The sequence below is a fragment of the Phocoena phocoena genome, chromosome 2, assembly GCF_963924675.1.
Source record: "Phocoena phocoena chromosome 2, mPhoPho1.1, whole genome shotgun sequence".
Taxonomy (NCBI): Eukaryota; Metazoa; Chordata; class Mammalia; order Artiodactyla; family Phocoenidae; genus Phocoena; species Phocoena phocoena.
Window position 1 is genome coordinate 93,501,731 of NC_089220.1, and position 16,534 is coordinate 93,518,264.

General features: G+C 37.6%; 1 protein-coding gene across 1 annotated transcript in view; it reads left to right on the forward strand.

Moving 5' to 3' along the window:
* The window catches only part of AP4E1 (adaptor related protein complex 4 subunit epsilon 1), a 67,695-nt gene that overhangs the window by 47,698 nt on the left and 3,463 nt on the right, over window positions 1-16,534 (forward strand). The window contains exons 16-18 of the mRNA XM_065872125.1: window positions 1,678-1,801; window positions 5,679-5,937; window positions 15,262-15,819. Coding sequence (XP_065728197.1) covers window positions 1,678-1,801; window positions 5,679-5,937; window positions 15,262-15,819 — 941 coding nt within the window. The remainder of the gene's footprint in view (window positions 1-1,677; window positions 1,802-5,678; window positions 5,938-15,261; window positions 15,820-16,534) is intronic.

Sequence of the window (16,534 nt, forward strand, 5' to 3'; positions counted from 1 at the left end):
ATTTCTCCAAAGAAGATATACAGATTGCCAACAAACACATGAAAGAATTCTCAACATTCAGTGCAGAGGCTGGGTGACTGACTGTCACAGCTGCTATTTAAAAGAGGCCTTCTAACCTTGAGATAGAAGGTTAAACCAGATGATTGGAAAGCTTAAAATGAGAGGATATTCTATCTGAAAAGGACCTTAGATTTAGACAGTTGGTTTCGAAACATGATTCAGAATCCGAATCACATAGAGAGTTTTAAAAAAAATGATACAGATTTTTGAGACCTACTCCTATACCTTCTGTAAGTATATCTCTGAAAGCCTGGTTGTATGTATAAAAAGATACGTGAGAGATTCTGTGAAGCCAGCTTGTTCCTGGTTATCAAATCAGCACTTGGAAACTGCTGACCTAGTCTGAACCCTTCACCTGTTTATTAATTAGCCCATTATTTTTTTATAGTGCACAGTCATATCATTCATTTAGCTAACACACAAGCTAATTTATTTAGTACTCTTTGGATTAGGTGCTGTTTCCTTTGAAGGAGACAGTGTAATATAATGGTTGAGAGTGCAGTTCTGGAACCAGAGTATCTGATTTCTCATTTGCCTCTTTCATTTCTTGTCTTTGTACTCTTCGGTGACTTTTTGGCAAGCTCTTTGCCACAGATTCCTCATTTGTAAGATGAGGATAATAATTACAGAAGTTCACATTTTATTTTCTAAGATACTTTTTATGATTTAAGAAGGTCCTTTGTATTATAATCCAGACAGTCCAAAGAGATAATGTGCCAGTTAGGATTAAGTTTAGCTAAATAGCATATTAGAAAACAGAGAAAGTGGGGCTTTATACAAGGCGGAGGGTTATTGCTCTTTTCCATTAAAGAAATCCAGAAGTAGGCAGCCTAGTATTGATGATGGTTTTTTATGAACATAAAAGAGGAAGGGAGAGAGGAAGTTTTTTCTTCCAGGAGGATTCCTCCCCGAAGTTGTACACAAAATGTGTATATAATTTCATTGGTCAGAATTCAGTCACATGGCACAGGAGTCTAGAAATGTCATCTCTTTTCTGGGTGGCCATGTACCTAGCTAAGAATCGAAGGTTCTGTAGCTTAGAAAGAAGAGGAAAGTGGATATCGGTATCTGCTCTACCACAATAACAATATGAATTTTATGGCTCTGACTGAATTCGTTTGGGTGTACAGATGCAAAGGAATCTGAACCTGGGTAAACCTTGTTCTTTGTCAGTAAGGGGGATTTCACATTGAGGGCTCCATCAGTCCAGTTGGTACAGGAATGTGCCTAAGAGCATTTTGTTAAACAGAAACATGGTCAGGTCTTCATTCATAGTTCATTAAACATTTTTGCATGAGAGCAGCAACTTTTCAGTAGACCTGGTTTATCAGTTGTCTTTCCTAATTGAATTCTTTTTTAGCTTTTAAGGGTGGTAAAAAGAAAAATGAAAGACTGGCTTTGATTAACTAATTGTATGAAGACTGTAGTAGAAATTTAATAAATCATAGCTGCTTTATTATTATTGCTATAAATATTTGATTAGATCATTTCCAAAGTCCCTTCCAGTTTAAAAATTGTCACTGGATTCTAGTTTTCTATTATTTTATATTTTGCTTTTTTTTCATAATTTTTGCTTTGTTTTAAATATGAACCTCTGTTGTTGTTTTAAAATTCTAGTTCTCAGTTTTGAACCATATGGACTCTCCTTTTCTTCATCTGGCTTCTCTGGACGACAGTCTCCTGCTGGCATTTCTCTTGGTTCAGATATATCTGGGAATAGTACAGAGACCGGGCTAAAAGAGTAAGTTCCTTTCTTAAAATTGAGAACATGGGAGTGTTTAAATGTCTTTACATGTTGAAGGATTCCTGAAAGCTAAATTCTGCATGGGTTGTTGTTTCAGCTGTTTCTATTTATTGCTCTCGAGGTATTCATAGTGTATAGCCTGTCCTTGTACTTTAAGAGAGCTTGCTTACTTCCAAGACAGTATAGAATGTATACAAGCTTTACACATAGTAATGATGTGTGTGTTATTACTACACATCATGCATACACACACACACACACACACACACACACACATTTTTAAAGAAATGTATCAGAACTCATATACCCAGTGAGGTGACTGTTCATATCATTCTGCATTCCTCATAATATACTTCTTATAACCATCTCATTAAAGATTGACGAATATATAGATGAACATAAAGATGATGGACTTCACTTGAGAAAGCTGTGTACTTTGTTCAGAATACTTTCAGAGCTTCTTTCCAGCCACCTTGAAAATTGGTGATACATTTTTCTAAATGTCTTAACATGGAGTCAAATCTTCATCCTTTTTAGGTAAATTTTGATTTTGGAAATATGAATAAATTACTAGAAATATGATTAAGTTAATAAAATGAGATAATGTATGTAAAATGCCTCATACAACTCAGTACATAATAAATGATTGATAAATGGTAGCTACTAAAATTAATAATTGTCATTGCTATCATTATTGTTATTATCCAAAAACTGAATTTACTACATAAAATTAGTAGTCAAGCTGGATAACTTTGGTCAGTATACCAATGTGACATAAAGTAATGAAAATGACTTTCTTGTTTGTGAAGGAGCTTCTTCTAAGAGTTCAAAAATGTTTTGAGAAATGGCAACATTGTTAGAATAAATGATAAAATCTCAAAGGTGACAACTTTGAAAGATGACATTTGAACAGACTCAGTAACCTTATTTTATGGTAGTCTTTGCATTTGTCAGTCTTCCAGTGATATGGTTATAAGAAGTATTTATCAGAAAAATGACACATAGATTATGAGGAATGTAGAATGATATACTGATTGAAATGGCATAAGTTCAAAATCTCTTTCTTAGCGTTTTTTTCCTGCTCTGTTGACACCCTTTTCTTTCCCAGACATTTAATTTCAGTATTATAAGCATGGGGAGCAGATACGGTTTGTGAGCATGTGATGGTGGTGGTGATAGCAATTAAGTGCCTCAAACAGGGAATAGAGGGGCAAGGGAAGGAGAGACAGAAACTCTCCAAACCCAGGGAGGAAACGTAGTCCCTTTTGCCTGCACAACAGATGATGGCATCTGCTTTTTTAGTATTGAACTAGGATCTGGGGGACTTGACAGGGCCTTGTAAATCCTGTATGTGTACATGTACTACCCTCAGAGAAATGACATTTGGCAAAGCTGCTCAGGAATTATACATATGCTGGATTACCATGAAGTGCAACATGAGGGATGAATTTAAAATTTCTTTCCAAAGAGGACCACAGCTCACACATTATTTCAGATTAGGAACCTAAGTGGTAATTGGTGAGGTGTATCAGCTTTAGAGAGGAGATGATCATTCTTCTGCAGTCTCTGGCAAGCTGAGAATAAAGTGGGGCAAGCCCAATTTAGCATTTCTTACCTTAAGCCCTATTACGGAGCAGCACCCTACCGCAAATGGGAATTTCTAGAGCTCAAAGTACATTCCTAATCTTTTGAAGATTGCTTGGCCATAATCTACATCTGTGTTTGAATGGTCTGATTAAAAACAACACAAAGGTATACCGTATAAAACCATGAATTATAATATTATTGTTGTCAAAATCCAGGCAAAGTTGACTTATGTTTAAAATTTTTTTACGTTATGTTTCATATCATAAAGAGGCATATTTTGTGTATGAAACAGTTTTATGCTGCTCTCTTATTTATCTACCTCCTTTTTAGACTTTCTGTATGTAATGCATGACAGTGAAAATTTATGTTGATAATAGGCATGTATTCAGGCTCCTTTTTCTTCCCCTTCTCATTTTTGCCTGTTATTGTGGGTTGAATTCCCTGGGAAGTGCATTCCAAGATGGAATTTAGCATGCAGAATATTAAGGAGTGCCCTTGGCATCAACAACTGTGGAAGGAAAGGAAAGGAAGAGGGTTTGGGCAGAGGAAGAAGTTAAGCAATGCAGTGCCAACAACAGTGTCTGCTGACCCCATAGGAAGCTCTGAAGCTAGAATGGCCCATCTGAGCTGTCCTGAGTTAGGCTAAAATGGGTGGCCAGTACTCTATACTTCTGTTCATCAATTATTGGATATGGGCTGCCCTGGAAAAGGGCATGATCTGCAAATGAGGTGACTCTCTGCAACTGAGGCAAATCCCTAAGGGTGCTATGCTCCTAACAGCTGCGCCAACAAAGTCCTTCGTTGAAGGGGGATCTGGATGGAACATCCCAGGGTCTACCACACCTACCTTTTTTTAGTTAAACTAATATTTGAATCATTTGGGGCGTTGCTTTTTTTTATTCCCCCCACCCAATAATTAAAGGATATATTTTGGTAAACAGGGTTACAAAAAACACTGTAATCCTGCTGTTGGGCATTCATGAATCCTTTTGAGTTGTTGCTGTTGAGCATCCTAGAAGTGCTGGGGTCATTTTAGGGGTTCCCCTGATGACTTTTTTGTCTGCTCACACAAGATCAACCAGTTTTCTTCTAAGAGGTTTGATAGATAACTAACAGGTTTTTTTTTAACTTTTTAGAAAACTCTTTTGGTAATTGAAAGAAAGGGATGAATGAAGATATTTGTAAAGGAACATTCAACAGTAAAATTCATTGAGTAGGAATGGACTAATTCCCTATAGGGCGTTCTTTATTAACATTAGACTTTCTTTTAGCCAGTTAGTACTTAATAGCATTAGTTCTTCACTCAGTATGAAGTATAATGATCTGTTTTTGTTTCTGGCATACTACAGAAAATCAAACTGACCATGATTCCAACAAATTAAAATGGAATAATAGTACAGATATTTCTGAATCCTTCTTTTAGATTCATTTCACGATCTGCCTATCTTGTAGTACAAATTTTAAAAATTCAGTTTTGGATCATGAGAGGGATACTTAAATGAGCCAGTGCCAAGGACACATGGTTCTTATATGAAAACAATAGAGGCAGTCTTTGGTTGTTTCAGCCTGCACTTATGATTCACAGCTGTAGCTTTTGGGACAACTGTAGGTGAGACCTAATTCTAATCACAACTTTATTCTTTTTCATCTCAGGTGTAAAAAAACTCCTAACCTTCATGCTTTTTCCAAAAATACTACTGTTTTCTTCTACAGATCAAACTTCATTCATTTTTATAAATGTACATTTATAATAGTTGAAAGTGTAGCTTGTGCTCACATTAAGAAAACCTTGTGGATTAAAGGTAAATTTACACATAGGAGTAGATTTGAATGATTTTTTTTTTTTTGCTCTCAACAGGATTTTATGTAGTGAATTTATGTAGTGTTAATTCCTTCACTGAGTGATTATAGGTATGAAACATATCGTTTCTGATCTTTAACCCATCAGAATTAAAGGTATTTTTGAAAAGTCAATAGGTGAAAGGAACTGATTTACAGTAGTTCTATTTTTGGACATCTTATTCAAGGAATTAAATGAAAATTAATCTGAAATTTTTAACTAAGTCTAGAGTTCTGTTGCCTTAAATCTTTTGGCTGGAGAGTTAGGGGAGGTTGGCTATAACTAAAATAAAATCTAAAGATCTAGGTTTTATTTCTGGCACGTAGAATATAATATGAAAGCTATTTCTAAAAGGTCATGACAATGATGTGTTTTTAAAAACGCCTCAAGAAGGTAACTATTTAGCAGTTATTTAAATTGACTTGATTTCATTATCAATCTCCTTAGGACAACTAGCTTGAAGCTGGAAGGGATAAAGAAATTGTGGGGGAAAGAGGGCTATCTTCCCAAGAAGGAAAGCAAAACTGGTGATGAAACAGAAGCTCTGCCAGTCCCTCAAGAGAATATAATAATGGAGAATGTAGATCAAATTATAACAAAAAACGATCAATCTCAAGCCCTTACCCAATCTAAAGAAGAGAAAGAAAAGCAGCTGCTGGCATCATCATTATTTGTTGGGCTAGGATCAGAAAGTACAATCAGTTTGGTAAGTAGTCAGTTATATTCCTTTGAAAATCTGTGTTCCCTGTTTTGAACAAAAAAACTGGCCCTACAAAAGCTCGTGACTGTTATCTATACACATGGTAGGAATGGCTTCCCCAGCTCCAGAGCCACCAGTGACATACCTTTTATATTCCTAAAAGAGAAAATCTAATTGGCTCAGCTTCAGTCAGGTATTCTCTTTAGTCCAGTCAGCTGGGGTGAGTCCGGGTCCAAATTAAGTTAAAAATATGACCATGTGTATTCTCACCCCCATTGGTAGAGAGGACAGGTCTCAGTGGAAAGGGGACTTGATGGAAATATTACCAATAGTAATAGTTCAACAGTATTGATATGTCTATGGAAAAAGTACTTCTTAAAATGGTATTTTTAATAGTGAAAAAGAGGAATCAATTTTGATATCCTAACAGGAGAATTGGTACATAAATTATATTAGCTCTAATTATTGCTTCGTCATTAAAAATGATAAATGTTGCATTGTAAAATTAATACTTATTAAGCAAAAAAAGCAGAATATGAAGTTTTACTTATACCTTGCTTAAAACTGTTAAGGTAAAAGTATATTGAGGTTGAAAGGAATTATACAAAAATGAAAATTATATTCAGACATTATGATTATTATTTTCAAAACTTTTTATGCTGATATATTATTCTCTTAGTAAAAAAATATAAAACTGGAGTGAAGGACAAGTGCTATTTTTGAGTATCTGAGAATTCCACATGCAATTTCCTGTTTGGTGGGCAGATGATCCCACCTAGTGCAAAACTGTGATTAGAGCTATATTTTCTTCAGTTTTACATCATCACAATTCTTTCATCCTCCATTTCCCTTGGTGGAATTTCCCTTCATCTCTGTCAACATTAGGCCAGTCTCTAGGCTACACTCTTTGCCTGTATCTCTTTCTTTTCCAGACCCCACTTTTTTCACTTGATATTCATTTCTAAGAAAAAGCAAATTCAGCCTAAAAGTATTAATAAGTATCTTAATGCTGTTTTAGTCAGCATTTGTAGTTCAGCAGCAGAGTGACTGATTTTGGTTCTTTAAGCTGTTCCAGCAGGCCGTGCTGAGGGTACCAGAGAATGATCTGGCACTGATAGGGCAAGTTCTCAGTGGTCAGAGTGCATCAAGTTCAGAGTGCATCCAGGCTTATGGAGCCCTGATTTGTGAACCTCATTGCTGGTGTTGAAGGATTCCTGCCTTCTCAACGAAGTGCATAGCTTTCACTTAGAGTATTTCTCTGGACAACATTCAGGGTGATAAATTAATTACCAGACTTTTTTGTGGTGGGCTTGAAATCAGAAATGTAATTAGGATGTTTTTCTATTTAAGTTAGGTTAAATCCTTTTTGGGTTACCCCTTTACATTTTTCTTTTCCCCTCAGCTATCACTAGAATAGTTGAAAAAAAAAAGGTTATTTCCCTGTTTTATGGGGCCATGAATTCTGTGAGGAGCTATAACTCAGATGGCACCTTGCAGGAGGGGAAGCAAATAATTACATTAAATTAGCATGTATTCTCTTACCCCTCATCCCCAACTTTTCCTCTCTCACTCGGGCAAAGCAGACAGGATTGGCACTGGATATGCTTCATCTGTATCATAAGTCCTTCTGCATGGCTGCTTTTCTCTAGCAATCCTGTTCTCTTCTGACTTTCCTAGTGTTTAAAGTTCTCAGTTACATAGATCTAGGCTGTATTGAGTATTTCATTTTAACTAGCTTTTAGGTCTGTGGTCCATTTTCAGTTAATTTTTTTACATAGTTCACTGTAGGGGTTAAGGTTTTTTTTTTTTCTTCCCATCTTTGCCTTTTATTTCACCGTCATTTAAAACAGTATTTTCTCTGGGCTGTGAACCCCTGAGGTTGACTGTTTCTTTTTTTTTTTTTTTTTTTTACATCTTTATTGGAGTATAATTGCTTTACAATGGTGTGTTAGTTTCTGCTTTATAACAAAGTGAATCAGTTATACATATATATATGTTCCCATATCTCTTCCCTCTTGCGTCTCCCACCCTCCCTATCCCACCCCTCTAGGTGGTCACAAAGCACCGAGCTGATCTCCCTGTGCTATGCGGCTGCTTTCCACTAGCTGTCTGTTTTACGTTTGGTACTGTATATATGACCACGCCACTCTCTCGCTTTGTCACAGCTTACCCTTCCCCCTCCCCATATCCTCAAGTCCATCCTCTGGTAGGGTCTGTGCCTGTATTCCCGTCTTACCCTTAGGTTCTTCATGACATTTTTTTTTCTTAGATTCCATATATATGTGTTAGCATATGGTATTTGTCTTTCTCTTTCTGACTTACTTCACTCTGTATAACAGACTCTAGGTCCATCCACCTCACTACAGATAACTCAATTTCGTTTCTTTTTATGGCTAAGTAATATTCCATTGTATATATGTGCCACATCTTCTTTATCCATTCGTCCAATGATGGACACTTAGGTTGCTTCCATCTCCTGGCTATTGTAAATAGAGCTGCAGTGAACATTTTGGTACATGACTCTTTTTGAATTATGGTTTTCTCAGGGTATATGCCCAGTAGTGGGATTGCTTGGTCATCTGGTAATTCTATTTGTAGTTTTTTAAGGAACCTCCAAAATGCTCTCCATAGTGGCTGTACCAATTCACATTCCCACCAGCAATGCAAGAGGGTTCCCTTTTCTCCACACCCTCTCCAGCATTTATTGTTTCTAGATTTTTTGATGTTGGCCATTTTGACTGGTGTGAGATGATATCTCATTGTAGTTTTGATTTGCATTTCTCTAATGATTAATGATGTTCAGCATTCTTTCATGTGTTTGTTGGCAATCTGTATATCTTCTTTGGAGAAATGTCTATTTAGGTCTTTGCCCACTTTTGGATTGGGTTGTTTGTTTTTTTGTTATTGAGCTGCATGAGCTGCTTATAAATTTTGGAGATTAACCCTTTGTCGGTTGCTTCATTTGCAAATATTTTCTCCCATTCTGAGGGTTGTCTTTTGGTCTTGTTTATGGTTTCCTTTGCTGTGCAAAAGCTTTGAAGTTTCATTAGGTCCCATTTGTTTATTTTTGTTTTTATTTCCATTTCTCTAGGAGGTGGGTCAAAAAGGATCTTGCTGTGATTTATGTCATAGAGTGTTCTGCCTATGTTTTCCTCTGAGAGTTTGATAGTTTCTGGCCTTACATTTAGGTCTTTAATCCATTTTGAACTTATTTTGTGTATGGTGTTAGGGAGTGTTCTAATCTCATACTATTACATGTACCTGTCCAGTTTTCCCAGCACCACTTGAAGAGGCTGTGCTTTCTCCACTGTACATTCCTGCCTCCTTTATCAAAGATAAGGTGACCATGTGTGTGTGGGTTTATCTCTCGGCTTTCTATCCTGTTCCATGATCTGTATTTCTGTTTTTGTGCCAGTACCATACTGTCTTGATTACTGTAGCTTTGTAGTATAGTCTGAAGTCAGGCAGCCTGATTCCTCCAGCTCCGTTTTTTGTTCTCAAGATTGCTTTGGCTATTCAGGGTCTTTTGTATTTCCATACAAACTGTGAAATTTTTTGTTCTAGTTCTGTGAAAAATGCCAGTGGTAGTTTGATAAGGATTGCATTGAATCTGTAGATTGCTTTGGGTAGTATAGTCATTTTCACAATGTTGATTCTTCTAATCCAAGAACATGATATATCTCTCCATCTATTTGTATCATCTTTAATTTCTTTCATCAGTGTCGTATAATTTTCTGCATACAGGTCTTTTGTCTCCTTAGGTAGGTTTATTCCTAGATATTTTATTCTTTTTGTTGCAATGGTAAATGGGAGTGTTTTCTTAATTTCACTTTCAGATTTTTCATCATTAGTGTATAGGAATGCAAGAGATTTCTGTGCATTAATTTTGTATCCTGCTACTTTACTGCTACAAATTCATTGATTATTTCTAGTAGTTTTCTGGTAGCATCTTCAGGATTCTCTATTATAGTATCATGTCATCTGCATACAGTGACAGCTTTATTTCTTCTTTTCCGATTTGGATTCCTTTTATTTCCTTTTCTTCTCTGATTGCTGTGGCTAAAGCTTCCAAAACTATGTTGAATAAGAGTGGTGAGAGTGGGCAACCTTATCTTGTTCCTGATCTTAGTGGGAATTTTTTCAGTTTTTCACCATTGAGGATGATGTTGGCTGTGGGTTTGTCATATATGGCCTTTATATGTGGAGGAAAGTTCCCTCTCTGCCTACTTTCTGCAGGGTTTTTATCATAAATGGGTGTTGAATTTTGTTGAAAGCTTTCTCTGCATCTATTGAGATGATCGTATGGTTTTTCTCCTTCAATTTGTTAATATGGTGTATCACATTGATTGATTTGTGTATATTGAAGAATCCTTGCTTTTCTGAAATAAACCCCACTTGATCATGGTGTATGATCCTTTTAATGTGCTGTTGGATTCTGTTTGCTATTGTTTTGTTGAGCATTTTGGCAACTATGTTCATCAGTGATATTGGCCTGTAGTTTTCTTTCTTTGTGACATCTTTGTCTGGTTTTGGATCAGGGTGATGGTGACCTCGTAGAATGAGTTTGGGAGTGTTCTTCCCTCTGCTATATTTTGGAAAACTTTGAGAAGGATAGCTGTTAGCTCTTCTCTAAATATTTGATAGAATTCACCTGTGAAGCCATCTGGTCCTGGGCTTTTGTTTGTTGGAAGACTTTTAATCACAGTTTCAATTTCAGTGCTTGTGATTGGTCTGTTCATATTTTCTATTTCTTCGTGATTCAGTCTTGGCAGGTTGTGCTTTTCTGAGAATTTGTCCATTTCTTCCAGGTTGTCCATTTTATTGGCATAGAGTTGCTTATAGTAATCGCTCATGATCTTTTGTATTTCTGCAGTGTCAGTTGTTACTTCTCCTTTTTCATTTCTAATTCTATTGATTTGAGTCTTCTTCCTTTTTTTCTTGATGAGTCTGCCTAATGCTTTATCAATTTTGTTTATCTTCTCAAAGAACCAGCTTGTAGTTTTATTGATCTTTGCTATTGTTTCCTTCATTTCTGTTTCATTTATTTTTGATCTGATCGTTATGATTTCCTTCCTTCTGCTAACTTTGGGTTTTTTTTGTTCTTCTTTCTCTGATTGCTTTAGGTGCAAGGTTAGGTTGTTTATTCGAGATGTTTCCTGTTTCTTAAGGTAGGATTGTATTGCTATAAACTTCCCTCTTAGAACTGCTTTTGCTGCATCCCATAGGTTTTGGGTCATTGTGTCTCCATTGTCATTTGTTTCTAGGTATTTTTTGATTTCCTCCTTGATTTCTTCAGTGATCACTTCGTTATTAAGTAGTGTATTGTTTAGCCTCCATGTGTTTGTAATTTTTACAGATCTTTTCCTGTAATTGATATCTAGTCTCATAGCATTGTGGTCAGAAAAGATACCTGATAGAATTTCAATTTTCTTAAATTTACCAAGGCTTGATTTGTGATCCAGGATATCATCTATCCTGGAGAATGTTCCATGAGCACTTGAGAAAAATGTGTATTCTGTTGATTTTGGATGGAATGTCCTATAAATATCAATTAAGTCCACCTTGTTTAATGTATCATTTAAAGCTTGTGTTTCCTTATTTATTTTCATTTTGGATGATCTGTCCATTGGTGAAAGTGGGGTGTTAAAGTCCTCTACTATGAATGTGTTACTGTCGATTTCCCCTTTAATGGCTGTTAGTATTTGCCTTATGTATTAAGGTGCTCCTATGTTGGGTGCATAAATATTTACAATTGTTATTTCTTCTTCTTGGATTGATCCCTTGATCATTATGTAGTGTCCTTCTTTTTCTCTTGTAATAGTCTTTGCTTTAAAGTCTATTTTGTCTGATATGAGAGTTGCTGATCCAGCTTTCTTTTGATTTCCATTTGCATGGAGTATCTTTTTCCATCCCCTCACTTTCAGTCTGTATGTGTCCCTAGGTCTGAAGTGGGTCTCTTGTAGACAGCATATATATGGGTCTTGGTTTTGTATCCATTCAGCCAGTCTGTGTCTTTTGGTGGGCGCTTTTAGTCCATTTACATTTAAGGTAATTATCAATATGTATGTTCCTATTCCCATTTTCTTAATTGTTTTGGGTTCGTTATTGTAGGTCTTTTCCTTCTCGTGTTTCTTGCCTAGAGAAGTTCCTTTAGCATTTGTTGTAAAGCTGGTTTGGTGGTGCTGAACTCTCTCAGCTTTTGATTGTCTGTAAAGGTTTAATTTCTCCATCAAATCTGAATGAGATCCTTGCTGGGTAGAGTAATCTTGGTTGTAGGTTTTTCTCCTTCATCACTTTAAATATGTCCTGCCAGTCCCTTCTGGCTTGCAGGGTTTCTGCTGAAATATCAGCTGTTAACCTTATGGGGATTCCCTTGTGTGTTATTTGTTGTTTTTCCCTTGCTGCTTTTAATATGTTTTCTTTGTATTTAATTTTTGACGGTTTGATAAATATGTGTCTTGGCGTGTTTCTCCTTGGATTTATCCTGTATGGGACTCTCTGTGCTTCCAGGACTTTTATTAACTATTTCCTTTCCCATATTAGGGAAGTTTTCAGCTATAATCTCTTCAAATATTTTCTCAGTCCCTTTCTTTTTCTCTTCTTCTTCTGGGACCCCTATAATTTGAATGTTGGTGCGTTTAATGTTGTACCAGAGGTCTCTGAGACTGTCCTTAGTTCTTTTCATTCTTTTTTCTTTATTCTGCTCTGCATTAGTTATTTCCACTATTTTATCTTCCAGGTCACTTGTCTGTTCTTCTGCCTCAGTTATTCTGCTATTGATCCCTTCTAGAGTATTTTTAATTTCATTTATTGTGTTGTTCATTGTTGCTTGTTTCCTCTTTAGTTCTTCTAGGTCCTTGTTAAATGTTTCTTGCATTTTCTCCCTTCTATTTACAAGATTTTGGATCATCTTTACTATCATTATTCTGAATTCTTTTTCAGGTAGACTGCTTATTTCCTCTTCATTTGTTAGGTCTGGTGGGTTTTTACCTTGTTCCTTCATCTGCTGTGTGTTTTTCTGTCTTCTCCTTTTGCTTATCTTACTGTGTTTGGGGTCTCCTTTTTGCAGGCTGCAGGTTCGTAGTTCCTGTTGTTTTTGGTGTCTGTCGCCAGTGGCTTAAAGTTGGTTCAGTGGGTTGTGTAGGCTTCCTGGTGGAGGAGACTAGTGCCTGTGTTGTGGTGGATGAGGCTGGATCTTGTCTTTCTGGTGGGCAGGTCCATGTCTGGTGGTGTGTTTTGGGGTGTCTGTAGACTTATTATGATTTTAGGCAGCCTCTCTGCTAATGGGTGGGGTTGTGTTCCTGTCTTGCTAGTTGTTTGGCATAGGATGTCCAGCACTGTAGCTTGCTGGTCGTTGAGTGAAGCTGGGTGTTGGTGTTGAGATGGAGATCTCTGGGAGATTTTGCCATTTGATATTACGTGGAGGTGGGAGGTCTCTTGTGGATCAGTGTCCTGAAGTTGGCTGTCGCACCTCAGAGGCACAGCACTGACTCCTGGCTGCAGCACCAAGAGCCTTTCATCCACCTGGCCGGCCCGCTGTCCCCACGACTGTTGCGGCTTCGGCCACTGGGGCCCCTCCAGAGCCAGTAGCCTCAGTGAGGCCGCCCTCCCCTCACGCTCCGGGGCAGTTCCGTGACGGCGGAGGGAAGAGACCCCGAGCTGGGAGTTCCAGCTCTGCGGAAACCGACTGTTTCTTTTCTTTAAGTAATTTAACAAAGTTGTCTGTCTGGTGTCTTCTGGCTTGTGTTAATTCTAACTAACAGCAGATTAGACAGTGCAGAAGAAAAGATCGGGGACTTCCCTGGTGGTCCAGTGGTTAAGACTCCACACTCTCAATGCAGGGGGCCCGGGTTTGATCCCTGGTCAGGGAACTAGATCCTACATCCTACAACTAAAGATCCCGTGTGCCGCAACTAAAGATCCTGCATGCTGCAAGTAAAAGATCCCACATGCTGCAACGAAGATCCCGTGTGCCACAGCTAAGATGCAGAACGTCCAAATAAATAAATAAATAAATATTTTAAAAAGTAAAGATCATACGCTTGAAGACAAAGTAATAGAAACTATCCAAAATCAAACAGAGAGAGAAAGAAAAGACAAAACAAAAAGCAACCCAGAGCATCAGTGACCTGAGGAACAATATTGAGCAGTCTAATGTACATCTAATTCGAGTCCCATGGCTACTGGAAATGGAAGTCCTCCTCCCCCCGAAACCCCCAACTTTTAAAATTAATTAATTAATTAATTTTGGCTGCAATGGGTCTTCTCTAGTTGTGGCGTGCGGGCTGTCTAGTTGCATTATACAGGCTCTAGAGTGCGTGGGCTCAGTAGTTGTGGCACATGGGCTTAGTTGCGGTATGTGGGATCTTAGTTCCCCAACCAGGGATCAAACCTGGAGTGCGTAGTCTTAACCACTGGACCTCCAGGGAAGTCCCCAACTTGTTTTCATTTTTGTGTTAATATAATGTTAGTTCTTGTTTTTTGGCTTGTGAATTGAAAGGTAAGAGACAAACTTAGCTGTTGAGACTTGGAAGAGAGCTAGAATTCTGGTTAACTAGAATCGTGTGAAAGATGGCCACTCAGTGTTCAAGCCTCCAGGAGGATGAACTTAAAGTAGACCCAGTCTGCTGCACTGATTCTACCTAGAACTTTGTGAGGCAAGGGGGCACTTGAGCCATCACTCTTCTTAGATGGATTCGCAGACATTTCCTTGGGAGGCTTAGCGCAAGAATCACAAGTTTGCTGTTCCCATCTCCTGAGTCTGTACCAAACATCCCTAGTTACTTTTAGAATTCTTTCCTGCCGTGTGTTCTAGTAAGCCACACTAGCTGATTCTTGAGGTGAAGTCAGTTTTTCTTCCCTGTTTATCGACTCACAGGTCATGAAAACAGGATTATTATAGATTACTGAACCAAAGTTTGACCCATCCCTGTATTTGAGGGTATCTTAGCTTCTACAGGACAACTCTGGAAACTCAAAAAATGGCTAGCTTTCTCACTGTTTTTAATTTGTGCAGTTCTGTACTCTAGTTTTCTTAAGTCTAACAAGTTTTTAGAATTGTTCATGATTGACTTTTTGATGTTATTTCTTTTTCTGATTTTATGTGTTTCTAGTGAGAAATAGATTTAGCTTACTAGTTCAGAGTTATGTAGCTGTCAGAATTTTAGGGCTTAACATTTTATTCATCTCTGAATTTTTGTTAATCTATGCTTTATAGGTAGAACCGTAGCAAGTTAGTACATTGCTCATTTGAAATTATAAAAAAAAAGTTTAAAACTCATGACTTAGTAGAATGGTTTCTTTTTCTATTATTATGTTTTATCTTTGCAGCTAGGAAAAGCAGATACCCTTTCTCACAAGTTCAGAAGGAAATCAAAAGTCAAGGAAACCAAAAGCGGGCAAACAACCACTGCTCAAAATATGACCTGTTCTTCCTTTAGTTCTTCATCAAATGTGACTTATGAAGAAGACTATTATTTGGATCATTTGCAGGATAGAGGAGACAAAGAAGTAAAGAAATTTTCTCTTAATTCAGAACTTTTAGATTCTGAGTCACTCACAGAACTGCCCTTGGTTGAGAAAATCTCAAATTGCAGGCTGTCTACACCCTCTTTGTTTGCTGATAACAACATGGAAGTTTTTCACCCTCCCCAGTCCACTGCAGCCTCAGTTGCCAATGAAATATCTTTAGCTGCTTCTTTGTTGGAAGAAACTACTGAACACGTGCATTCAGATCTTACGGAGGTCTGTAATAATGAAACCATATCAGTGTCTTCTTACAAAATTTGGAGAGATGAGTGTTTGTTGATGGTCTGGTCAGTTTTTAATAAGAGTGCTTCAGAACTGAAAAGTGCTAACTTAGAAATTGCTCCTGCAGAAAATTTCAAGGTAAGACAATGAATTACTTAATGTTTCTTAGTGTAAGAAACATTACTTAGTGTTTCTGCTGTTGACTCATCTGATGGCTTGTAAATTTCTCCCACATCCTTCTTTCCTCTTAAGCAAAAACAGTGAAAGGTGTGACAGATTGTTTTATTATTTTAAGTAGGAAAAATTTATTCAAAAGAGACAAGGAAACATAATAAAGATGTATTGGGGAAGACTGAGAAAACTGACCCAATTTATTCTATGAGCTAGAATATATTGAATGGGATACTACCTGGGCCTGACCTGGGCAGAAGTTCCTGACTGTAGATGTGCATTAGAATCACCTGTGGAACTTAAAAACACAAAACCCACTTCAGTTGTCTGAGCTTTACCACCAGAGCTTGAGTAAGGGTGGAGAATGAGAGGGAAAGATTTTTTTTTTTTGCACTCTTCTAGCTTTAAAAATTTGGTGCTAGGGACTTCCCTGGTGGTCAAGTGGTAAAGAATCCACCTTCCAATGTAGGGACACAGGTTTGATCCCTGGTCAGGGAACTAAGATCCCACATGCCCCAGGGCAACTAAACCTGCACACCACAACTACTGAGCTCATGTGACTCAACAAGAGCCCGCGTGCAGCAAACTATAGAGCCCGCACGCCCTGGAGCCTGTGCACCACAGCTAGAGAGAAGCCCATGCACCACAGTGAAGAGCCTGCGTGCCACAGTGGAAGATCCCG